General features: G+C 42.6%; 1 protein-coding gene across 1 annotated transcript in view; it reads right to left on the bottom strand.

Annotated features, from left to right (window-relative positions):
- The window catches only part of LOC102282210 (uncharacterized), a 171,090-nt gene that overhangs the window by 52,382 nt on the left and 91,422 nt on the right, over positions 1–27,286 (bottom strand). Inside the window, 3 exon segments of the mRNA XM_070375518.1 lie at positions 5,977–6,059; positions 9,142–9,249; positions 11,814–11,997. Of these exon segments, the coding sequence (XP_070231619.1) occupies positions 5,977–6,059; positions 9,142–9,249; positions 11,814–11,997 (375 nt within the window).

The raw sequence follows: 27,286 nt of genomic DNA, 5'->3' as shown, positions 1-27,286 counted from the left end.
CTGCTGCCGCCTGCTGGCAGGAATTGTACATGCATCACTCTGCCTGGATTTTCCTGGCACCATTCCTATTCCCGTCCGCTTTGAATGGGCTAATCAGAAAAAGAAAAACTAAGTCCATCTAGAAGCAACCAGCAGGGCCTCCGGTCCTTCTGGAAGTCAGTTCGAGCTTCAGTGAACAGCAAAGGCTGGGCTCTTAGAGCAAGAACATCTCAGTCACCATGAAACCTCCGCTGGGAAGGGCTTCAGGGATACCATCTGCCGGGGGGGAAACCTGATATAAATTGTCAGCTTAGGCTCCTCTGTTGTGAAAACTTTAAGGGAATCTGGACATGGATTAGAGAGACGAGTTTACAAAGGAGCACTCGGCCAGCGATGCACTGGAAAGTGAGAAGCTGGACATGTCATAAAGAGGTCAGAGATTCCGCCTCGGTTGGGTACTGGCTGCTGCGGGGCTGGAGCTGAGATCCTTCCCTGGGCCTCAGTTTCCCTGTCCTTGAAACGATGGCACTGGACTTGTTTACTCATTTTAAGGCATCATATGTAATTATAGAAACATACTTCAAAAACTTTAGCAGTGTACTACTGGTATAATAAAATGATATTCAAACATTTATTAAGACATGTATTCATGAATTCTCCAGGTTAAGAACTAGGACTCTAGAGCCAGACTGTTTATATTCAGATCCTGACTCAGCCATCTGACAGCTATATGACCTCAAGTTTAAAATGAGGATATTAACGCTATTTATCTCATAGGATCACTTTAGAATTGAATGAACTTATAGAACACTTAGAACAGAGAACAGAAAAAGTGTGGCATGTGTTAACTACCATCCATCCATTCATCCATCCATCCATACACCTACTTCTCCACCAATCCACTCACTGGCACATTCACCAAGCACTCATGGAGAGTGTCCTAAGTGCATTTAAAAATTATTCAGTAACTTAGACTTTTCACTCATTTGGGCTGGTCCCATTGCTTACATAGGTCCCATGGGGCTTCCCTGGTGGCTCAGAGGTTAAAGCGTCTGCCCACAATGCGGGAGACCTGGGTTCGATCCCTGGGTCGGGAAGATCCCCTGGAGAAGGAAATGGCAACCCACTCCTGTATTCTTGCCTGGAGAATCCCATGGATGGAGGAGCCTGGTGGGCTACAGTCCATGGGGTTGCAAAGAGTCAGACATGACTGAGTGACTTCACTTTCACTTTCACTTTCATTGCTTACAACATGTATGTGGGTTCAAGCTATTCTATACCTGTGAGTTTTACTCTACTTTCTTATTTATCTGACCACTGTAATATTGAAAGAGACCAGTGTTTGATCTTTCAAGCAATTGAATTGTTGTTTTGTGCTCTTCCTATGCAGGAGGTTAAGAGATGTGCATTGAATTCCAGGGCCTCCTGGGGTCTGGGGACACCTTCCTGTTCCCACAGGTCAGGGTTTCTTCTCCTGTGGGTTTCTGTGGGGATGATCTCCACATACCTGCTTCAATATTAAATACTGTTTGAATTTATTAACAATGACAGTATGGAATACAATTCACTCTGAGCCCTTGCCCAGAGGGAACAAGTACCCACACCTGCCCCCTCCCCCATGCCAAAAAGCATGCCATGGGACTGGTGCGATGGGTCCCTCCTGCCAGCCACACACACCTTAGACCCCAACTCTGGGCACTCCTGTCATCAGGCCCCTTAAAGGCAGTTACATTTCCTTTCAGACCCATTCATATCACTGGTACGAGATCTGCAGACCCAGTTACTCTGGGAGTCGAGTCTGTAAGTCTGAGGTTTTGAATAAAAGCTGCCAATTTGATTTGTCTTAACAGTGACTCAGTGACATAAATAGATGTCCATGGGCGTTTTGGGGCAGTGTGCTCTGTCTTTGAATAACCACAGGCTCTGGAGAGCAGATGAAGCAGATTCACACAGAAAGCAAGAGAAATGCCACCAGGACCTGTCTGTTTGAATGTCAGAGTTGCCCACACTCTGACATTAAAGAGCACCAACCCTGAGGCCAGTCAGCCCTGGGTTCCAATCTCAGGTCTGTGAGGACCTTGGGGTAGTTACAGCTGATGGGCCTGTTTCCTCAGCTGTAGTAGGGATAATAAAGCCTCCTTTGGGAGTTATGGAAGTTGAGTGATGGTGAGAATGTAATGGAAACTTCCTGCCTAGTGCAGCAAATGAACACAGGCATGGAGGGTGGTGTCTGGAGTGTAGGACTTCTGGGTCTAGACAGGATACCTACGACGAAGCCAGGTATTGGGATCTGAAGTGTGTGTGCGTGCTCAGTTGTGTCCGACTCTTTGCAACCCCATGGACTGTAGCCCACCAAGCTCCTCTGTCCATGGAATTTTCCAGGCAAAAACACTGGACTGAGTTGTCACTTCCTACCCTAGGGGATCTTCCTGACCCTGGAACTGAAGCATCTCCTGCATTGGCAGGTTGATTCTTTACCACTGAACCACCAGGGAAGCCCACTGGTATATGAGGGGAACGCCCCAACTAATCATACAAGTACCAAGGCCACCTTGGAACAGACAGTGTGAAATGCAAACAGAGGAAGCGTCTGCTCTGGCTGTATGGAAAGAGAATCCTCTGAGCTGTGCTCGGCCCCAGCAGCCAAGGCAGGGACCATCTCACGAGCGACAGAACTGGGCTATTAAAGGACTGCTGCTAAGTCGCTTCAGTCGTGTCCGATTCTGTGCGACCCCAGAGGTGGCAGCCCACCCGTCCCTGTGATTCTCCAGGCAAGAACACTGGAGTGGGTTGCCATTTCCTTCTCCAATGCATGAAAGTGAAAAGTGAAAGTGAAGTCGCTCAGTCGTGTCCGACTCTTAGCGATCCCATGGACTGCAGCCTACCAGGCTCCTCCGTCCATGGGATTTTCCAGGTAGGAGTACTGGAGTGGGGTGCCATTGCCTTCTCCAATTAAAGGACTGAAAGTGTCCCAAAGTGTGACACCCACGTGGCCCAGGACAAGGCAATCCACACGCCTCTGGGTGAGTCCAAGGAGGACCACAAATCACAGCGGTGATGGGCAAAGCAGGGCCCTGGCAGCCAGAAGATGCTGAGCTCAGCTGCAGAGTAAAACAGCACATGGCAGAGTGCACGGCACACAGCATGGTCCTTTGGCAACAGGTCACCGGTAGCATGTAAGGTACCTCATCAGAAGCCAAACTTACGCAAGAAAAACTCCACCTTTCTTTTTTAATTGCTCTATTTTTTTTTCTGATGACAAACATGAAATCTGTGTTGACTGTGGACCGTGTGGAAAATATAAGTATTTAAAATAGAAAATAACAACAATAATTCTGCTTTCTACAAAAATTTGTCAATATTTTGGTGTATTTCTTAGTCTTTTCTATTTAAACATGCAAATAGATGTGAAAGTACATTTACATATGTTTATATACTTGAGATTATCCAGTCTTGTATCCTGATTTTTTTTCCCACTTACCTCCTAAGTGTTTCGCCATATCATGAAAACCTTTTGTGTGGGTTCTTCATCCTATATTATATATAGTAAATTTACTTATACATTCCCTAACATTTTAACACTGAGGTTGCTTTATGTTCTGCCATTATAAAAATTGCTGTGATAAACCTCTTTCTCATAAGTCTTTGTCCCAATTTCTAATTACCTCCTCAGGCAGATTCCTAGAAGGGGAATTTATCAAGCAAAGGGCACACGCATTTTTAAAGCCCTGGATATATTTTGGTAAATTGAAAAGCCCACTTTTCATTCAATGTAAACTTTCTTTCTTTTTTTTTTCAAACTTCCTTTTTTAACAGTTACTTTGGAAGAGAACGAGAGTAGGATTTAGGGTTTGAACGGACAGAAAGGGAATAAGGGACAAACCCCCAATGTCATAGGGCCAAGCAGAGCAGGCTAGTAGCCCCTGGACAAGCACATCCAAAAAGAAAGTGGGGTGACTTGAAGTGGTGGAAGGGGAACTGGTTTCTTAGGGAGGGTTCCTTCTTAGAGAAGGGCGTTACAGGACAGACAGCTTTTCAACAGCAGAGCCACAAAAGGAGGTGGGAGAAGAGGCAGGCCAGGCAAAGAGACAGGGCTTCTGGAAGCATCTGCAGAGCGGTGAGAAGCTGGGAGCTTCAGTGTGGAATCCCTCCTGCCTCACTGGCAGCTACTCCCTTCTCTCACCACAGGTTCCAGCATCCTGAATGGCATGGGGTGGCCAGCACTTCCTGCCCTGCGTGCCTTACTCAGCTGCTCCTCTGCCCCCAGGTGTCCCCCACCCCAGATAACCTACAGGTCCTGCAAGTGGTGATGCAGCGTTGCCTCCTCCAGACTGCTCCCCTATCCACACCTGGACTCACTGCCATCCATAGATGATCTCCAGATCAGGGCAGGTGCTGGCCAGGCCACCTCTGTTCTCACCCAGCGTCTCGAGAACTCTATCAGGAGTGACTGCTGAGCCGGAGGTGATTCAGAAAGAAGACAGAGGGCTGAGAATGAGCACTGTGTGCTGTGCTCAGGGCTGGGGTCAGGTGAGGAGGAGCCCCTGCTGGCTCCGGAGGAGAAGCGGACAGGGAGGCCAGAGGAATGTAATCAATACTGGAGAAGCTGATTATATAGGAAACTCTGTAGCTCCTTCTTTCTTGGGTTCCCACTCAACAGCACAGTTCCCCAGACTGGAGGTAAAGCAGATCCCCAGTGTGCCTGTTAACCATTGAGTTCCAGGCCTCTTCCCCACAGGAGGTCTGGGATGTGGCCTGGGCTTCAGTGTTTTTAATAAGCCGCCCAGGTGATTCTGCTGTGAGTGATGCTTTGATCGGCATCCGAGGACTGCAGTGGGAAACTTGAGGGCATTTTCAAGGCCTCTTAATTAATTTATTTTTAATATATATTTTTTTCAGATTCTTTTTCGTTATAGGTTATTGTTCCCTGTGCTATACAGTAGGCCCCTGTTGTTACCTATTTTATATATAGCAGGGTGTATATGTCAATACCAGACTCCTAGTTTATCTCTTCTCACCCCACCTTTCAAGTCCTTTTAGGAGAGCGGTTCCCAGTCTGTGTTCTGGGGAGCACCAGTTCTGAGGAATACTAATATGCATTAAAAAGAGCCCCATGATTAAAAAGTGCTAAGAATGGCTTCAATCTACATCCCTTCCTCATTAGAGTCCCATATACAGGAACATAGTTAAGGCTCTGAAAAGTCCTGTAAAATTCTAAGACGGCATTGTAAGCGTGTTTAACCATGACAATCTGGAGGTCTCCTCATAGGGAAATAGTGTCCCACCAGCTAAAGTTGGGAGAGCTGCTGGAGGCAACCCCACGGAAGAGCCTGTTGGAATGCTGGCCGGGTGGGACCAGTGATCCCTTGCTCCTGGCCCACCCTGTCCCCCATCACTGTGCTCTGGTTTATGTGCCTGAGGGGGCTGTGCATTTAACCCCTGGCACCAGGGCTGCCATGGGAGGTGCTCTGAAATCACAGCTGACAAGGTTCCATCAAACACCAGGAGCTGACCACAGGGTAGAAACCCAGGGTTACAGATTAAAAGGAAGATCCAAACAGACGTCAAATCCCTTAAAACTAGGTTTCCTTTTCCGAGTAAAACACTTGAGTAACAATGCTATACAGTGGTAGATTAAGCGATATAACGGCACATTTTGTATTCAAAAAGGCTAAGGCTTTCAAACTAGCTCAGCAGCACCCAGAAGTTGATCCCAGCTTTGTCCTGGCTGTAATCCAGGTCACAAGCACAAGTCATAAGGTAGGTAAACTCCTTTGGGGCAGGAAATCCCACTTTAGTAAACAACGATTTACAAGGGATGGTGGCAGATTGTTTAACCTGACTTTTCAACACGGAAAGTGTCACCCCAAGCAGGCTTCAAATACTCTTACCTGTGCCCAGGGGCTGTGGCTCACATGGGTTCTCACCTGAAGCCCTGACATCTCACCCCCTCTCCCATGCTCCGCACCCCCGACAGAGCAGAGGGTTAGCACCTACCTGCGGAAGCGGGGGAGCTGGCACTGCCTTGGTCTGGGTCTTCCATCCGGGGCAGAGATCTGAGCATTTCGCTGTGATGATGCCTGTGGGGTAAGCATATGGGCTCAGGGTGCATCCGTGTGGCCTATAGTCCCCCCACCACCCAGGGTGGGTCTCTGGTTTTTAAGTCTCATTCTGCCTTTGTCCATTTAAGGTAGCTCATTCCACAAATATGTACTGAGGGCCTACTGTGTGCTGGGCCTTATGCCAGGTGATGCATCTGGGTGCTCACAGACCACCCCATCCAAGACTGCCTTCTATGAGCCCCAGCTGAAAGGAGGAAACAAGCAGATTTCTACTCTTTTAAGTATTTTCTTTCCGTAGCTCACTTTTTATAAAAGTTGAATAGGGATTAAGGACCTGGGCTATTAGAATCAGACCTGAGTTCCGAGTACAAATTTTCAGTTGTAAAAAGCTGGAATAATGTAGCTACTTTTCAGACTTCTGTGAATGTAAGTACGTTACCACACAGTAAGGGCTGGCACCGGGTTTCCCTGATGGCTCAGCAGGTGAAGAGTCCACTTGCAGTGTAGGAGCCCTGAATTTGATCCCTGAGTTGGGGAGATCCCCTGGAAAATTCTCTGGACAGAGGAGCCTGGCGGGCTACAGTCCATGGGCTCACAAAAAGTCGAATACGAGTGAGCGGCTAACACTTTCAAGCGCTGGTGCAGTGCATGGCCCATAGCTGCCTCTCAAAACAGAGGGTTGCTCGGATCATAAGCTAGTACTTTAGAACCTAACTGGGTCATGGCTCAGAGCCTGGTTTGGAGCTTGACTGCCGGGGTTGAATCCAGTCTCTCCCATCAGCCAGCAGTAGGACCCTGGGTGGGTGTTTCATGTCTCAGTACCTGCAAAACGAGGAACGATGACAGTGCCTGCCTCCCAAGTGTGGTTATGAAGATGCAAGGAGTAGATGTGCAAAGTCCACGGAGGGGTGTAGAGCGCAGAGCAAATCACAAATCTCGTTATATGTTAGCAGTTTGGATGTGATTAGACTTACACCCATTTGGTAGGCCTGGCTCTTTTAGCAATCTGTCTTCTGAAAGTCAAGAGATACCTGTGCCTTCTTTTTAATCAAACACGGGTAAGCACTAAGTCTTGTATAAATCTGATCTTCCGTCTTCCGCCTACTGTATTATCCATTGACTGGAGCTGTGTTTGGGGAAAAGTGCCTGATGGGAGAAGCAGGTATTTTCAGTACGAGTGGCTGGGTTCAAGTGTAGGCTCTCCTGCTTGTACGCTGCTGGGTGAGTCATGAACACTCTCAGAGCCTCACTGACCTCTGTTATTTGGTCAGGAAAGTTAATGGCGACCTTGTCTACACTGAGTATCACAAGACCATTAAGGAGCAAGAGCTTCTCCCTGGCTGGGGAAGAGGCTGATGCGGATTGTTAGGAGAAGGTGCAGTGTAGAAGTTAAGTTCTGGAATGAAACTGCCTGGGGTGGTATACTGGTTCCAAATAGTAGCGCTGGAATCTTCTTGGGTGTCTTAAGCAATCTGCCTCCCTTTCCTCATCTGTAGAATGGGGGACAATGACAGTACCCACCTCAGAGAGCTATAATGAGGCTGAATTAAAGAGCTGAGCACGGCCCATCCACAGAAAAGTGCCCAATCAACATGAGCTGTTATTAACAGCCTTACTCTCAGTCTTTCTTCCCCATCAGATTGTGAACAGGAAACTCATTTAATTTATCCTTATATTCTTGGTACCTAGGAAACTGCTTACCTAAAGTCAGCTGAATTCAGGAAAGATGGAAGGGGGATAAATAAGTACATTTAGTTCAGGTCTAAAGCCCTTCCTGATGGCCTCAGAGACTCACCTGAGTCTTCTTAGGGCCTTGCTGGACTCGTCTGTGCTTCCATCATTGTCTTTTTAAAAATCTAAATGTGCAGTTTTTACTTTTAAAATATTTTCTTGGCCATGCCACATGGCATGTAGGATCTTAGTTCCCCAACCAGGGAGTGAATCAGCGCCCCTCGCACTGGAAGCACGGAGTGTCAGCCACGGGACCATCAGGAAAGTCCCGCCATTATTGTCTTACTGCTTCAGTTTTAGAAAGCATCACCTCTTGAGGCTTCACTCCCAGATTAGTCTGGAATTTCACAACAGATGGAAACAGGTTCGGGTGCCATCTTTACTTTCTCATTGTAGGACTCTGAATATGTTGTTGACTCTTTCAGAACCTGTTTCCTCATCTGTGAAATGGGGCCAAACTCATCTACTTCTCAGAGTTGCTGAGCTGCCTAGTTATTATGTTTGGCACACATAGTAGGTGATCAGTAAAAGCTGGTATTATCATTTTATTTTTACTGACCTTGAAGCCCCTGGTTCAAGTTGACCCTGCTTTGAATAGTAGCTGGAACTCTGGTGTGCAAAAGGCTACTTTCAGTGCCAAATGCATCTTCCTCACAGACCTCTACTCTGCCTTTGTGGGGTGGGGTAGGGGGTCATTGCTTCCTTTTGTTGCTTGCCTGAGTGGTACGCTGGTGTCCCCGGCCTTGGGCCTGATGACTGACCCTGGCAGCATATTCTTTGTGTCCTCAGCATCCCCTGGTCTCCAGCTAAGCCTGATCAGAGGGTTACTGCAGAAGAAACAGAGTCAGCCACGTGGTGTTCCCCTCTGTAGATCACTGGTTTTGAAGATGGCCATATGTATAGCTTCAGAGTCCAACAGACTGGGGTTCCACCACTTGCTTATCTGTTGTGCAACTTATTTAACTTAGCCTCTCTGAGCCTCAGTTTCCTCATCTGTAGGATGAGGACAACACAGGCTCATATTTGCCAAGGGGCACATGAGCTGCTGCTGCTGGACCACATCGAATGGCATCATGACCAAGGCCTGCCCAGCATGGGGAAAGGGCGAGTGAAATAAGCTATCAAGGGCTCTAGAAGCATGGAAGCTGACCCAGATTTTAAAAATTTAGAATAAAAATAAGCAACTTGATAAGGAGAAAGAGAACACTCGATAAACCCTACAGTGAATTGACTTCATAGTGATGTATGTCACTGTCGCCATGATGTAGATTCATTGTTGACTCCACCAAGTGTTAGTTGCTCAGTCCTGTCTGACTCTTGCAACCCCATGGACTGTAGCCCACCAGGCTCCTCTGTCCATGGGACTTACCAGGCAAGAATACTGGAGTGGGTAGCCATTTCCTTCTCCAGGGGATCTTCCCAACTGATGAATAGAACCCGGGTCTGATGCACTGCAGGCAGATTCTTTACCATTGACCTACCAAGAGGATACTAAATGGAGCAAAAGGGTGGGAGCATTCTAGAGCATTCTACCATGTTTCTAGAATCACCTCACTTTACAATTTTAACCAGATTTTCAATCTTAAAAAATGTTTTTGATAATTTTAGGAAAACATTAGTAATTAAACGAAATTTCTAATGAAGGCCACTCCAAATACTGAAAAGACTCTTAACTGGCTGATAAAACACTGCTGCCTTTATCAGTGGATTCTCAACCTTGGCTGCACAAAATAAATCATTTGGGAACCTTTAAAATATCCATGCCTAGACCTTGCCTATTACCCTAGAAAAATCATAAGCTTGGGTAGGAGAGGTTGAACATTTAAAAAAAGCTTCCCAGGTGAGTCCTACAGCCAGGATTGAGACCACTGGTTTGGATCGATCCTGGTATTAATCATAAAACATGATTCACACACTTGGTGACTGAGACTGTGGGCCTCAACCCTGGCCACACATTAGAACCACTAGGGAGCTCTTAACAATCCTGACGCCCCATCCCAGACCAATGACATCCCAGTCTCTGGGGTAAGACTCAGGCTTCTGTGCTTTTGAAAGCTCTCTTGGTGATTTGGTGTGCAGCCAGGGCTGAGAAGCATCTGTCTAAAGGATACAGTAAAAGGAGAAAAAGAATGCATCCTGTAAATCTTAGGCCTGCATTTTGTAGCAGGATATTAATATGTGGTACTGTGGTCAAATCCTATTTACCCGTGAATGGCTTATCTGTTATGAGAATAAACTATGGGCCAATTAGGGACGCAGGGAAGGTATTCTTTACCAACTGAGGTGGAATTGCAGGCAGATTCTTTACTAACTGAGCTATCAGGGAAGGCCCTAATGTTATTAAGCCCCTATTATAAACCAGGTGGGCACTTTCCTGGTAGCTAGGCTGGTAATGAGTCCGCCTGCAAGGCAGCAGACCTGGGTTCGATCCCTGGGTTGGGACGATCCTCTGGAGAAGGGCATGGCAACCCACTCCAGTATTCTTGCTTAGCAAATCCCCATGGACAGAGGAGCCTGGTGGGCTACGGTCCATAGGGTCTCAAAGTGTCAGAGAGGACTGAGCGACTAAGCACAGCACATAAGCCAGGTGCTTTCCTGCACCACCTCATTTAATGTACACAGTATCCCAGTGAAGTGGATGATGTCATCCCTATCTTATTAGTTGAAGAGAGAGCCCGTCTCACTTACCTCAAGTCACTTCACTAGTGAATTTGGCTCCAAGATCTGGGCCCGAGGCCACAGCGCCTCCCACAGGGTGGAGGAGGACCGCGTCTCTTTGTTTCTAACTGCATACTAAAGCTAAATGATTTGTGGGATTATCTGATTTGTTTCTACTCCCCTCTGTTAGCCTAGATAAAGGAGAGCTGACTACATTGTTTATTCTAAAAGGATGATCTAGGTGTAAATTTATTCCTTATGTTAAAAAAAGAGCATATATCTAACAATTATTTCATATTTGCTCTCCTTCAATTTGGCAACAGATATTGAAGAAGCACTACAACTGAATACTTCTAGCTGGTTCTTTCCCCTGTAAAGGGTAAGTAATAAGAACAGGATATGGAAACTAAATATTTACCTTTTTTTTTTGCTAAAGGTAAACATTTTTTCTCCCAAGTGACTTTCAAGAGTAAAAAGTAAAAACCAAATTATGGGCAGGCCTGCCAATTTTTCAACCTGGCCCCTTGTGTCTAGTCTCTGACGAGTCTAGTGCTTCCTTATGAATAAAACACAGCCCACAGTCTGCAGTCCCTTCCAGCCGAGCTGGCTGTCGGCAGTGACAGGCAGACCCGCCTCTCAGTCCCCTCTGACAGGCAGGACAGGTGGGGTCTCCTGCTTCCCTAGCAAACTCCCAGGAAGGTTTCCCTGACACAAGTCAGAGACTGACTGTCCTCATATACAGGGCTTGCTGGGGCTTTTAAACAGCTCCATTACTTAATGCTGAACACTAATAGCAATTCTAAAAGAAAAAAAATTCCTGTGCAACTATCTCTAGATTCATAGTTCTTTTTCAAGTCCAGATTTAGAGAACCCAGAATTTGTACAATTAGAAAGATGGCCCATTATATAGATGCAGTTTTCAACCTAGTGGATGATGACAGTAATAAAAGGTCTCACTTACTGTGTATGATTATGTGGTTCTGGGTCAGAAAAATGATTTACATTTTTGTGATCCTTGTTAGGTTATACTGTGCCCATTTTGCATGTGAGAAATGTGTCCTGGAGAAGTCATCATGTGTCTAATGTCAGACAGCTACTGAGTGGTAGCCCTGGACCCTGGATGCTTCAGCCTTCTGAATCGAGACTGGGCTTTTCCACAAGGAGTACCCTGAAGGGTAGTGGTTTGTGATTTGTTTACTCAGGGTCTCTCTGAGAAGGTGAACCTGTCGGTCTCTCTCGCTCTACGGATAAACACTTGCAGGACTTGGGTGCGAGGATCTGGCTGAAGCCCCACTCAACCCTCCATCCGTGCCTCCCACCCTGCGGGCTCTGCGGACATGATCGGGGCCCCTGCCCATCCCATGTGTGCATGCCCACTGTTACCTCAGCACCTTGATTGTCTCCATCCACTGCGCCTGCTCGCTCTCCCAGGAGTCCACCCGGATCCAGTCGGACGTCTGCAGGGCCAGCCGGGCCATGGCCACACGGTGCCGGGCAGCCACAAGGCCTTTCTTCCGGTAGTTGTCATTGACAGGAGAGATGATGCCCCCAATCACCTGGTACCTGCCTAGGCAGGGGAGAGCAGGGGTGTTGCTGGCACGGGGGCTTGCCACCTGGCCACTGGAATCCAGGCAGGCACTAAAAATCTCGGGGCCTCATCCTGAGTGGGAACAAACACTGGCATTCTCTGCTGGGCAGGTCAGCTCCCTTGGGTCAGGTCAAGGTGCTGCCTTAGGCATCATGTGCCTCTTCTCCAGAGTCTTCTATGCCCTGGAGTAGCTGAGAGGGGGCTGGGAGGGTTGGGCTCAGGCCAAGGCTCCTGGGTGGCACTGTGGACAGTTAGGGTCAGAACACGTTAGGGGAATACAATGGCTCCCCTGTGTGCGCCTCCTCTAATCACGCGTGGGACAATAGCTACACATGGCTTCTTAGCTCAAATAGGAGATTCTGTGGATCAAAGAGAAAGGAATGACATGTCCCCCAGAGCAGGTGGGTGAGGGGATGCAAACTGACTGCACAGGGCCACCACTGGCTTTGGAGGACTGTGCTGCTAAGGGAGGGAAGACCTACTTTGACGATGACGTGGGCCGTCTATGAACAATGCTGCATGGCTTAGCTACAGAACAGGGCGGTATAGATTTAGAGCTGCAGTGAACTGTAGAAGCTATAGGGAACCATTGTGGAAAGAGCATGAATGGGGCTCAGAGAGCCTCTGAGTGGGACTCAGGTGGGAGCTCCAGTTCCATCACTCACTAGGATGCCTTAGGCAAGTTACCAAGATATTTGAAAGAATAAAATGCTGAGTCAATTGAGCTCCAGTTTTCCTTTCTGTAAAATGGGATAATAGGTGCTTGGCAGCACCTCGTGGGAAGGATGAAATATAATATCTATGAGGGGAGTTAATATTTTAACTTAGTACATGCTATATTAAAAATTGTATTATAAGATATAAACATGCACATAAAAGAGCATGAAAAAATACAGTTTTACAAAGAGTTATAAAGTACATCCTCTTCTAATCCTCGCCCAGGTTAAGATACAGAAGTTCCTTATCACCACCCCCACACTCTGATGAAAACTAATCACTATTCGCACTTTTCTCCCTGTGCACACAAGCACCTGATGCGAAGAGCTGACTCATTGGAAAAGGCCCTGATGCTGGGAAAGATTGAGGGCAAGAGGAGAAGGGGACGACAGAGGATGAGATGGTAGGATGGCATCATTGACTCAATGGACATGAGTTTGAGCAAACTCGGAGATGGTGAAGGACAGGGAAAATGCTGCAGTCCATGGGGTCACAGAGTCTGACACAACTGAGCGACTGAACAAAGATCAACAATTCTCACTTTTTCATAATTCTCTTGCTTTCCTTTATAACTTTACCATGTATTTATGCAGCCTGAAAAAACAAAGATTTTTGCCTGCTTTTGAAACTTTAAAAAAATGGAATCATACTGAATTGTTCTTTCCATAAGCCATTTTTGTTTTGTTAATAAAATTCATGTAGTCCAACCAGTTTTATTGCTACATAATATTCTATTGCATGATTATATACCAAATAATTGATCTGTCTTATTGTTGATAGATTTCATTTGATTCTGGCTTTAGACAATTACCGACAATGCTGGTCTGAAAATGCTTGCACAAGTCTCCCTGTGTGCACAAGCATATATTTCTTAGGATATGTACCCTTCCTAAGAGTGAAACTGCTAAACCATTGGGTAGATGTATTTGCAGCTTTACTAGATAATGCCAAACAATCTTCTAAAGTGGTTATAGATATTTACTCTCCAATCAGCAGTGTATGAGCATTTCATTTGCTCCACACCATCGAGCAAATAACCATACAGGGTTATTGTCAGGATTTTCCCATCTGATGGATGTATAGTTATGGCTCATCGTGATTTTAATGTTCCTTTTTCTGCTTACCAATGAGCCTGAGCATTTATTCATATATATTATTAAGCATTCAAGCTTAATTCTTTGTGAAGTGCCTGTTTAAATCTTTTGCCTTTATTTCAGGTTTCTGCCTTTTTATCATTGATTTGTAAAGTTCTTCATCTATTTCAAATATTGGCCCTTTGTTGGTTGGTTGTACATGTCCTAAATAACTTCTCTCACTTGTCTTATTGTTCTTTTTGTGGAATCAAATGTCCTGAATTTTTATGTAGCTGGGTTGTTAGGTTTTTTCCTTTATGGCTAGTGCATTTTGTGTTATAAAGGTATTTTCCTGTATTATCTCATAAAGTGTTATAGTTTTGTTTTTCACACTGGTGTCTTTGCACATGACGGGCGTCCTATTAAAAGTATTTTCCATTTGGATAGTCAATTACTCCAGCATCATTTACCAAAAAGAGCCTCCGCCCCCCTGCTGTGCAGTGTCACCACGTGGGATTCCTAGCGTCCATCTGTGTACCAGCTGCTTTCTCCGCTCTGCTATGTTCTGTGGTTCTATTTATTATTTACTGTCCCTAGACAACGTCACACTGCCTTATTTAATGGAGCTTTAGTACACTTCTTAATGTGATTAAGTAAATCTTCCTAACTTGTTCTTCTTCGAGTGTTTCAGCAAGTCTTGACTCTGTACTTTCCACATACATTTTAGAAAGCATTTGTTAAGTTCCACAAAGATGAAACAGCCCCCCAAACCTGCTGAAATTTGATAGGAATTGGATTAAATCTATAATTCAATTTAGGGAGAATTGACCTTTTTATAATATTGAGCCTTCCATTACATGAGCATGGTATTTCTTTCCATTTGAAGTGAAGTGAAATCCCTCAGTCGTGTCCAACTCTTTGCAACCCCATGGACAGTAGCCTGCACCAGGCTCCTCCGTCCATGCGATTTTCTAGGCAAGAGTACTGGAATAGGTTTCCATTTCCATTTGTTTAGGTCTTCCTAAATATTTCTAAACAAAGTCTTATAATTTTTCTTGTACAGCACTTAACACGTCTTTTGTAAGATTTATTTCTAGATTCTTGATATTTTTTGATGCCATTATAAATGATACTTCTAAAAATACTTTTTTTTTTTTCTCCTTGTTGATGTGCAGAAATATAACTGATTTAGGTATCTTGAATGTGTATCTGGTAAGCTTGCTAAACTCTCTCATTAATTCTAATAGTTTACCTTCAGAGTCTTAATCTTCTATGTCCAAAATACCAACAATTTTACCGTTTCATTTTCAATTCTTTTACACTTTATTTTTCTTGTTGCATGGTTTAAGACCTCTGGTATTATGCTGAACAGAGATGGTATTAGCAGGAATCCTGTATTATGCCCACTACAAGAGGAAAAACTTCCAAGCTCTGTTATTACATATGATGTTTGCTATAAGTTTTCTGTGGATATCCTTTCTCACGTGTGGCAGAGAACATGCTATGTGTTCATCAGGACCCATTTTTATTTTTCCTCTTTCAGAGCTTATAGGAAGCTAATATTTCCGTTTCTCTTGAAATTAGGTTGGGTTTTTTTGTGATTTGGCTGAGTCATAGTCCCTGATGGCTCAGCTGCTAAAGAATCTGCCTGCAATGCAGGAGATGCAGGAGATGTGGGTTTGATCCCTAGGTAGGGAAGATCCCCTAGAAGGGGACATGGCAACCCACTTACATATTCTTGCCTGGAGAATCCCATGGACAGAAGAGCCTGGTGGGCTATATAGTCCATAGGGTGACAGAATTGGACTTAACTGAAGAGACTGAGTCATGGGATGTGGGTAGAATTGATGTATGCACCAAGTAGACTTGGCCATAAAAACCCTTGCATGACCCTCCAGCTCTTCATAGTGGATCTGAAAGCTACTATTAAGATAGCAAAGTCTATGGGACCTACCAGGATCCCTGAGACACAGGGATTCCTTCCTGAGCTTGGGAGGAAACTATCCATGTAGATCTTCTGAATCTACATGGGATTTAGCTGATGAGAGATAAACCTTATTTAGTGCATTAAGCTCCTCAACTTGTGGCATTTGTTTCTTTAGCCTAGCATGGTCTGTCGTGACAAATATGCTATTTTAAAAGAGATGTTTAATGTCCAAAATACATAAAGAACACATACAATTAAACAACAATAACAACAAAATCCCAACTTAAAAATGAGCAGAGGAGGTAAGTGGACATTTTTCTAAAGAAGACATACAGAAGACCATTAGACACATGAAAAGAAGCTCAACATAACTAAACATCAGGGAAATGCAAATCAAAACCACAATGAGATATCACCTCATGCCTGTCAGAACAGCTATTGTCAAAAAGACAAGAAATCAGTGTGAGTGAGGATCTGGAGAAAAGGAAAACCTCTTGCACTCTTGGTGGAGAAGACAGTATGGAGATCCCTCAAAAAAATTAAGAATAGAACTACCATATAATCCAGCTATTCTACTTCTGGATATTTATCCAAAGAATACAAAAAATACTAATTCAAAAGATATACACACTGCTATGTTCACTGCAGCATTGTTTACAACAGCCAAGATATGCAGCAACCTAGGTTCCTAATCAGATAAAGAAGTTATGGTAGGGAAGCCCATATATATACACCTATACAAATACATACATACATACAATGGAATACTACTCAGTCATGAAAAGATGAAATCTTGCCATTTGTTACAACACGGATGGACCTTGAGGGTAATATGCTAAATGAAATAAGTCAGAAGAAAGACGAATACTGTATGGTTTCACTCATATGTGGAATATAAAAAATAAACTAAAAACAAAACAAAACAAAACAAATGAACAAACCCAACAAAAAGAAACACAAACAGAGAACAGAGTAGTGATCACCAGAGTGGGAGGGGTGGAGGGAGGGTGAAGTGGATAGAGGAGATCAATGGTATGGTGACAGCTGGGAACTAAATCTTCAGTGGTGATGGTATGCATGCATGTGTGCTAAGTTGCCTCCGTCCTGTCCAACTCTTTGTGACTCTATGGACAGTGGCCCATCAGGCTCCTCTGGCCATGGGATGCTCTAGGCAACAATACTGGAGTGGGTTGCTATTCCCTCCTCCGGGGATCTTCCCAATTCAGGGATCAAATCTGCATCTCTTATGTCTCCTGCATTGGCAGGCAGGTTCTTTACCACTAGTGTGACCTGGGAAGTCTGGTGAGGGTATACAGAAGTAAAAATATAATGTTGTACACATGAAACTTGCATAATGTTATAAGTCATTGTTACCATAATAAAATAAAAAAGATATTCTTAGCTATTCATAGTTTAAGAGCTTTTGTCATAAATGAATTCTTTGCAACTCTTGGAATGACTATGTGGTTTTTCTCCTTTAGTCAGTTAATACAGTGCATTGCATTGATTAACTTTCTAATCTTTAACATTGCATTCCTGAGATAAACAGTTAGGTCAAGATATATTATCTTTGTAATGTGCTGATGGATTTACTCTGGTAATATTTTTTTAGGAAGCAAGAGAAGTCTATAATTTTCTTTTCTCTTAATGTCCTAATCAGGTTTTGATATCAAGGTTATGCTAGCCTTATAAAAGCTGTTAGAAGTTCCCTTTTTCTATGCTCTAAAAAGACTGTATGGGTTTGGAATAACATTTTCCCCATAAGTGTTTGGTAGAAGCCACTGGTGAAGTCTTATGAGGCTGGAGCTTAAATTGTGTGATTTTTTTTTTGACTACTGATTTAATTTCTGTAATGGTTGTAAAATAATTCAGATTTTAATTTCTTCATTATAATTTTTGGCAACTTTCATCTTTCTAGGATTCTGTCCATTTTATCTAAATTTTGAAATGTACTGGCATAAGGTTGTTCCCAATATTCTCTTATCTGTTTAGTGTCGATACCATCTGCAGGGATGTTCTTTTCATTCCTAATGTTGGTTGTGTTTCCATTCTTTTTCCTTGCTCAATCTTGCCAGAGGCTTGTAATCTTATTAGTCTTTTCAAAGGGCCAACCTTTGGCTATATTGAACTTTTCTGCTGAATGCTATTTTCCATTTCATCAATTTCTGTTCTTATTTTTATTAATCCTATTCTCCTACATTCTTGGTGCTAGTTTGCTGCTCTTTTTCTAATGGTGATAGATGTGCAACTAACTAATTTGCCATTTGTCTTATTTTCCTAATACAGTTAGGAATGCCTATATAGTTCTGGCTATAAAACTTCCCTATAAGCATGATTTTACTTGTATACTTGAAACATGACTTTACTTGCTTTTACTTTTTACTTTCATGTAAAGTTTTCATGATCATTTAGTTCAGAATACTTTCTATTTTTATACCTTTTCTGATCCATGAATTATTTACAAGTATTTTTTGTAATTACCCAAACAAACATATTGAGATTTTTGGTAACCTTTTTGTTACTGATTTCTGGCTTAGTTGCAGCTGTGAAGAACATACTCTATTGATTTCAATCCTTTGAAATGTGTTGATACTTGCTTTATGTCCTAGGGAATGATCAGTTTTAGTCAATGTTCCATGAGTACCTAAAAAATGTGTATTCTATGACTGCTGTGTGATCTTCTGTCCAACTACTCAATACTGCCAATTGCTTTTTTTAAATCTATGTTCTTATTTTGTCTGTTGTATTAGTTACTAAGAGAGGCATGTTAAAATTTCCCACTATGACTGTGAATTTTTCCATTTTTTCTTTTTAGTTCTTTTAACTTGTGCTTCATATATTTTAAGGCTATGTTATTTAGGTGCCTATGGCACCCCAGTCCAGTACTCTTGCTTGGAAAATCCCGTGGACGGAAGAGCCTGGGAGGCTGTAGTCCATGGGGTTGCTAAAAGTCAGACACGACAGAGCGACTTCACTTTCCCTTTTCACTTTCATGCATTGGAGAAGGAAATGGCAACCCACTTCAGTGTTCTTGCCTGGAGAATCCCAGGGACGGGGGAGCCTGGTGGGCTGCCGTCTATGGGGTTGCACAGAGTTGGACACGACTGAAGTGACTTAGCAGCAGCAGCAGCAGCAGCATATTTGTGATTCTAACATATCTATGAGTCAAGTCTCTCTCTATAGTAATCCTTTTTACTTAAAGTTTGTATGCCTGATAGTAATATAGACCCTAGCCTCAATAGTGTAACTTATTTTAAAATTATTATTATTTGATCACACTGTACAGCATGTGGGATCCTAGTTTTCCAACCAGGGATTGAACTTGCACACCCTGCATTGGAAGCACAGAGTCTCAACCACTTGACCACAAGGAAAGTCCCCAACAGTTTTATTTTGATTAGTATATGCATATCATACATTTTTTTTACCTTTTTATGTTCAACCTTTCTGTACTTTTGTTTTACGCAAGTCTTTTGTAAATAGCCTGTAGCTGAATTAAAAATAATTTTTTTTTGGTCAAGCTTGACAGTTATTGACTCTTTCTTGGAATAAGTTAATTTACATTCAATGTGAATGCTAATAGACTTAAGTTTAAAGCTACCATCATATATTTTCCTTCTTGTAACATAATTTATGTTCTGTTTGTTTTTTTTTGCCCCTCTTGTCCTGCTTGTGTTTGGGCTTCTTTTTTTTTTTTCTCCTGGATTGGAATTAAATGTAGTCTTACATCCAAAGTAAATAAAGACCTTTCCCCTCTTCCTGAATCACATGAGGACTGGAGAGCTCTGTCCATGCTAGTGTTGTACATATATTAAACCTATTGTTTCCCCTTAGCTATTAGAACTTATTATTCTGTTTTATGCAACCAATGCTCATTTACATTTACCCATGTATTTGACATTTTCTTTGCACTCCATTTCTCTTTGCATACGAGACCTGCTTTCTGGAAATCACTCTCCTTCTGACAGAATATATCCTGTAGAATTTTCTTAAGTTAGTGACTTCCTGCCTGAAAAGACATTTTCAAGATACTACTCTCACCCCCAAAATATTCTTGCACTGTGTATGAACTCATTGGTTTGGCTATCATTTCTATTCAGTCCTTTGAAGTGAAGGTTCTGCTGTTTTTTGACTTTTAACTGATGCTGTTATGAAACCATCTTTAATCTAACTGCCATTTCTGTGAAGGTAACCTGTATTTTTCTGGTTGCTTTTAATATTTCCTTTGACTACACAGGGGGTTTCTGTTTACCCTGCTTTGGGATAAACAGATCCCTTAAATCTGGGCATTGGTATCTTTTTTATCAGACCTGGAAAATGCTTAGTTATTATCTCCTCAGAAAATGCCTCTGTCCCCTGTGCTCTGCCTGATTCTTCTAGCTGATTGTGTATATATAGCTCCCATGTCTCTTACCCTCTTTCTTGGAATTAGAAACAAATCTCTTTATCTCTTCACTCCATTCTTGATAATTTCATCTGATCTATATTCCAATTCACTAAGTTTGTATTTCTCTCTCTCTAGTCTGATTCCAAATCATTCATTGAATTATTTACTTATTTTTTTGAGTCTTCCAATCTACAGCCATGTAAACATCTCCATTTGTCTTGGTCTTCTTTGATTTCTTCCATCAGTATTTTATAATTTTGAATAGTTTGTTGAGTTATACCTAAGCATTTCATTTTCTTTAGATCAACTGTAAATGGAATTATGTTTTTAACTTTGGTTTTCACATGTTTGTTATTAATACACATAAATGTGATTGATTTGGTGATTTTTAAAAAAGATTTATTTGTTTTTGGCTGTGCTGGGTCTTCATTGTGGTTCACTGACTCTTCATTGCTATGCATGGGCTTTCTCTGGTTATAGTAAGTGGGGCTACTTTTCATTGTGGTGCACGGGCTTCTCATTGCTGTGTCTTCTCTTGTTGCAGAGCACTGGCTTTAGGGTGTGGAGGCTTCAGTAGTTGTGGCTTGGCTCACAAGATCTAGAGTGCAGGCTCAGAAGGTGTAGCGCACAGGCTTAGCTGCCCTGTGGCATGTGGGATCTTCCTGGACCAGGGATGGAATCTATGTCCCCTGCACTGGCATGCAGATTCTTAACCACCAGACCACCAGGTGAACCCTGTTGATCTCACTTATTCTATGAAATTAAAAAAAAATTAGATTCCTTGGCATTGTCTACAGAGACAACCATGTCATGTGCAAATAGGGAAAGTTTTATTTCTTCTTTTCTATATGTATGCCTTCTATTTCTTGATTTTTTTTCCCTAAAATAACCATTTAGTGTTATAAATTTCCTTCTTGTACTGTTTTAGCTGCTATGTTATTTGCCATATTTTACTAATTTTTTGTGATAAATAACAAGGTTTATTATTGTTGGGGGTTGCATTTTTTTTTTTTTTGCGGTGGTAAAATGTACATAAAATTGACCATTTTAACCATTTTTAGATGTACAATCTAGTGATTGGCCATATTCGAATATGATGTATTTTCATTTTTACTCAGTTCTATGTTTTTAAAAATTTCTTTTGAGATTTTCTCTTTGACCCATGGATTATTTAGCAGTATGCTTAATATCCAAGTGTTTTAATATTTTCCTGTTGTTTTGTTGATTTCAGTTTGATTCCATTATGGTCATAGACTGTAATCCAAATGATTTCATTTATTTAAAAGTTGTTGAAGTTTGTTTTATAGCTCAGAATATGGCCTGTTTTAGTGCATGTTCCATGTCTTTGAAAAAAGCGTATTCTGCTTTTATTGATGGACAGTTACATGCACATGAATTAGATCCTGTTGGTTGATGGTGTTAGTTCAGTTCTCTTATAACCTTGCTGATTTTCTGTCTAGCAGTTCTGTCAGTTTCTGCAAGTGGAGTATTGAAGTCCCAAGTATAATGGTGAATTTGCTTATTTTGCTTCTCAGCTCTTACTAGTTTTTGCTTCATGTATTTTGAGACTCAGGTTTTGGTGTGCACACATTTAGGACTGTTATGTCTTCTTAGTTGAAGGTACCTACTGCACAACCCAAGGACCTAGTGTACAGCACAGGGAACTCTGCTCAGTGTTATGTGGCAGCCTGGATGGGAGGGTGTGCATGTGTATGTCTGGCTGAGTCACTTTGTTGTGCACCTGAAACTATCACGAGATTGTTAATCAGCCCTACTCCAATAGAAAAAAAGTTTAAAATATCCCACACAAAAAATTGCACCCTTCTACCACCCCTCAGAGACAAAGTCTGGTGTGTGTTAGGTGGGGGAGGGCATAGTGAAGGGGTCCAGCTGGGTTTGGAAATTGTAGAAGAGACAGACACACATTTTGCTTCCCACCTGGAATTCCAGGAGGAGACCGTGTCCCATTGTCCTGTGTCAACACAGAACGGCATCAATAGAGTGGAAATGGCAGTGTGGTGAGTGCAGGCAGAGATGGTGTCAGAAAACACTCTCTCCCCTGCCTTCTGAGTTCCCCATCAGCTTTAGCAGGACATGGCAAAGGTCCATGAATATCCCCGATTCCTCAAGAAGAGTACTAGGGGGGTGGGGTGCTGAGAATTAAAGGTCAGGAGCGATACTAGGTGTGGGTACAGGGTACAGGTGTGCAGCCTAAAGTCAGGGGCCACGGCATTGGCAGTACCACGGAGAGCCCAGCTTGGGCCCAGATAGAAGCAGCAGTGCCTGAGCCAAGAGAAGCCAAGGAAGCTTCAAAAGTGGAGGCAGAGAGGACAGAGGCTGATGCCCAAGGGCAAGGGCAGATCCCTCAGCTGAAGGGCATTCAGATGCCAGGATGATAAGCCATCTCAAATGCTTAACTCACTCTTGGGAAAGTAGGCAGGAAAATAGAAACTTGATTGCAAACTGACCTATAAAAAAATAAGTTTAAAATCAGAAGATAGTTACCTTAAAGTGGCAATTTTTTTTTTAAAAATCATTCATGGAAATGGTGGTTTAGAACAAGTCGAGTGTTACAGAAAGGAAAGGAAGTTGTAATTCTGCACATGAGTCTCACATTACACATGGAGGGTATTAGTTCTTTCTCTTTTCCTCTTTAAAAGAAATGGGGGCTAAGAGAACTAACTCCTAGTGGGTGTCAACTCTCTTGGGAAATTTACATCCATTTAATCTTCACCTTAATCTCTGTTTTTCAGGGGGTGGGAGGCCAGGGGCTCCTCCAGGCAGCTCTGCTGAGCATCTTACATACTCAGGTGTCACCTGGGATGGCTTAGCTCATTTTGACAGGGGAGGTTATATACTGAGAAATCAATGCTTTGTTATAGTTCCCAGGAGAGGAGAGTCAATAAAAATAACAATTTGAGCTAAAACTCTGTCTTGCCCGCAAAATGGTTATGAATTTAAGTGTTTATCCTTCCCCACAACCCTACAATCCCTGTGTTGTCTCTTATGTGATCCCCTCTCTCCCTCTTGCTGGGTTTCCCAGGTGGTGCCAGTGGTAAAGATCCTGCCTGCCAATGCAGGAGTCATAAGAACCATGGGTTCAATCCCTGGGTTAGGAAGATATCTGGAGGAAAGCATGGCAACCCACCTCAGTATTCTTGCCTGGAAAATCCCTTGGATGGAAGAGCCTGGTGGGCTACAGTCCTTAGGATCGCAAAGAGTCAGATACAACTGAAGCAACTTAGCACGCATGCACACATGCACTCCCTCCTGTTAGATGGAGGTACTTTTCAAGTGACCTCACTGTGGCCCAGACACACCTCTAATACAGCACTTCTATGGTAATTATCTGTTTGTCTTTGTATTTCCTATGCATGAAGTTGAGGGTTCCTTAAGGATGTGAACCTATCATTTTATTCTGGGTAACATGGCCAGCACATCACTTAGTACGAAGCTATCCTTTCCTTACCTTGGGGTTATCATAGTAACAGGTGGCTACACATTTAACATGGCAGAAAGAATTTCTTGCTTATCTCCACCCACTCTGGAACTCAACAAAATGGCAGTAAAGGAATAAAAGAAGTATGAAATCACAAGGAAAGAGAGTAGGGAAATAAACAGCAATAGGAGAGGTCAACACAATTTTGGAAGCTGGTGAACTGATGAACAAGGGTACCAGAGCTGGCAGAGTCTGCAGGCAGGGGAGACAGTAAGGTACAGACTGCCATGCACGGCACAAGCCCAGAGGAACCAACAACCTCCCAGTGAGGGTGCCAGAGGGCCTGAACACAGGAGGACTGGCTGAGGGTTTGTCTAAGGAGCCCTTGGATCCAACTGATTACCTTATTCTCCCATCCTGGCAAAAAACCAGATTTCTGCTTTCTGCCGAGGTTGGACCAGAGAGACCCCTGACTCCTGGGCATAGGTGAGTGGAGGAAGAATTACCGTCCTTAAGACAGGAGGGCTAAGTCTGGCTCCCAGAATACCAGATTGGAGCCACCTCTCTGGACACATTCTGGGGTTTTGGACATGGGGGCTGGACATATATCATAAAGACCACCAGCTTCGCCCACACACCCATAGCTTCCCGATGACACTTAGGGCCTGGTCTGCAGATGGGAGTGGACAGCCCAGGGAAAGACCAGTTTTAGAAAGGTGCTGATCATGAAAGACAGAGACCAAAACAGCTGTCAGGAGGAAAGGAACTTGGAGGACATAAAAGCAAGGCAGAAAGCAAAAGGTAACTTCAAAAATCTTCAAATAGTATTTTCAGAAAACAAGGGGTGATATCCCATCCGTGAAACAAGAATGGGATATTTTATAAAGGAACAATCAGAGAACAGGACAAAGCTCTTAGAAATTAAAATACTCAGTCTGACTTACCTCACTCTGTATAACAGGTGCTAGGTCCATCTGTGAAACTACAAACGACCCAATATTGTTCCCTTTATGGCTGAGTAATATCCCATTGTATACATGTACCACAGTTTCTTCATCCATTCATCTGTTGATGGACATCTAGGTTGCTTCCTCATCTTGCCTATTGTAAATAGTGCTGCAGTGAACACTGGGCTGCGTGTGTCTTTTTGAATTATGGTTTTCTCAGGGGATATGCTCAGTAGTGAGATTACTGGGTCGTGTAGTACAGATGAACCTAGTTGTGGGGCAGGAATAGAGATGCAGACGTAGAGAATGAACATGTGGACATGGGCGGTGGGTGAATCGGGAGATTGGGATTGACATGTGTGCACTGCTATGTATAAAACAGCTAGTGGAATTCTACTGTACAGCGCAGGGAGTTTGCTATACCTGATACCCTAGGTCCTCTGTGATGACCCAAATGGGTAGAATGTTGAGGCGGGGGGAAGTGGAAGGGAGCTCCAAGAGGGAGAAGAATGTGTGTATACATATTTATTCACTTGCTTGTACAGTGGAAACTGATGCAAAATTGTAAAGCAACTATACCCCAATTAAAAAAAAATACTCGCTCAGTTGACAATATTCACCAACTGCCTATCACATGCCAGGTGCTGGGCTGGGTGCTGGGGCAATACAGTAGGGATGAGGCAGACCAATTTTTGTCTTCAAGGAGCTTACATTCTGGTGGATGACAGCAGCAACAAAATAAGTTAGGAGAACTGGAAGGTACATTGGTACCTTAATGGTACAAATCTTAATGCTAATTGGTACAAATTTTAATGCTAAAAAGAAGACAAATTTAAAAGATCTGGAAGGTCCAGCGTCTAACTAATAGAAATCCCTAAAAGAGAGAACAGAAGGAGAAAAATATCAAAGGAAGAATACAAATATCTTCCCAGACTAGAAGGAGTCTGAGAAGTTTTCAGAGTCCAAGGCTCTCTAAGTGCTCAGCACTTTGAATAAAAGAAGTTCCACACACTGGCAGACCACTGTAAAATTTCAGATTACCAGGTTTAAAGAGAAGATTCTAAAAGTTCCCAGAGAGAAAATAAGAGATTGACTACACAGGACTAGGACAGCACTGGACCTCTCTACAGCAATTCTGGGATCCAAGAGACAATGAAGCAAAGTCTTCAAATATGAAAGGAAAATTATTTCCAGCATGGAATTCTTTATTTGGTCAAGCAACCAATCAGTTAGGATGGGGCTGGCAAACTTTTTATATTAAGGAACAGATATTTAATAGTTTAGGCTTTGTGGGCCACATATAATCTTGATGGCACATTCCTTTTTAAAAATACCTCTTCAAAATGTAAAAAGATCATTTTTAGCTCACATGAAAATAGGCTACAGGCCAAATTTGGCCCATGGGCTATAGTTTATTGACCTGTCAGCTGAAGAATGGAATAAACTTGCATTCATGTATGTAAGGTCTCAGAAACTTTATCTTCCATAGATTCTTTCTCAGAAAGATGCTAGAGGATGCACCCCACCAAAAGAAGAGTATAAACAACAAAAAGGACAAAATAATCTCCAAAACAAAACAACTCCCCCAGAAAATCCACTCCCTCCAAACAAAACCTAAACAAACAAACAAAATAAACACAAGGCATGGAAGGCATGGGATGCAAGGAACAAGGGTTCCAAATCAGGAGACAGGCAAAGGCAGTCCCTAGGAAAACAGTGATGGGAAGTCCTCAGTTGACAGCGGTCCAGGTTCGATGCATGATACTGGATGCTTGGGGCTGGTGCACTGGGATGACCCAGAGGGATGGTACAGGGAGGGAGGAGGGAGGGGGGTTCAGGATGGGGAACACGTGTATACCTGTGGCAGATTCATGTTGATGTATGGCAAAGCCAATACAATATTGTAAAGTAATTAACCTCCAATTAAAATAAATAAATTTATATTAAAAAAAGAAATAATAGTGTAAGCATATTATTTAGAAACAGGGAGTCAAAAAGCAGAGAGAACAGCTTAAAATAAAAAATCAAAACTGATTGCTCTGGGAACCAGGAGTCAGTGCTGGGGAAGAATGGAACAAGTACTACTACAAGTCTTATAGTAATTTAACTTTTATTACATATGTTTATGAATATATGGACTTCCCTAGTGGTTCAGATGGTAAAAAATCTTCCTGCAATGCAGGAGACCTGAGTTCGATCCCTGGGTTGGGAAAATCCCCTGGAGAGGGAATGGCTATAAATATACACAATAAATTTAAAAATTAATGCATTTCATAGAAATATTATATTTTAGTATATTAACAGTGTAAAGAATCAAAAATTAACAGAGGATAATATCATTTATACTTTGGTTAATTTTTGGTTAACTTTGTCTTTTTCTTCTATTTCTTCATATAATGTAAATTCAATTTTTTATCTTCTTTATTTAGATTATATCATAAGTATTTTTCTTGGTCATTAGAACTCTGAAAATGCCATTTGTAATAGATGCATAGTAATAGAGATTTTTTTAAAATTTATGATAGAATCAATATATTGTGATCATCTTTGTAGATCTTGGCTGCAAGTTTTAGGTACTTCTTTTCACATTTATATGATGATTATCTTTTTTTTTAAGTTTTGGATACATTTTTATGGTAAATTTAGAAAGGAAAACTACTGGCTTCACTATTTTGTGTGCTTTTGCCACATCTTGCTAAACTTCTTTTCAGAAATTCTGAATAAGGGGAGAGAGACTGCAGCAGAGTATGAGATGGCTCATTTCTCTCCACATGGTCA

This window comes from Bos mutus, chromosome 1 (genome assembly GCF_027580195.1).
Source record: "Bos mutus isolate GX-2022 chromosome 1, NWIPB_WYAK_1.1, whole genome shotgun sequence".
Classification (NCBI taxonomy): domain Eukaryota; kingdom Metazoa; phylum Chordata; class Mammalia; order Artiodactyla; family Bovidae; genus Bos; species Bos mutus.
Note: the sequence above shows the minus strand (reverse complement) of the source record. Positions and strands in the feature narration are given on the sequence as shown.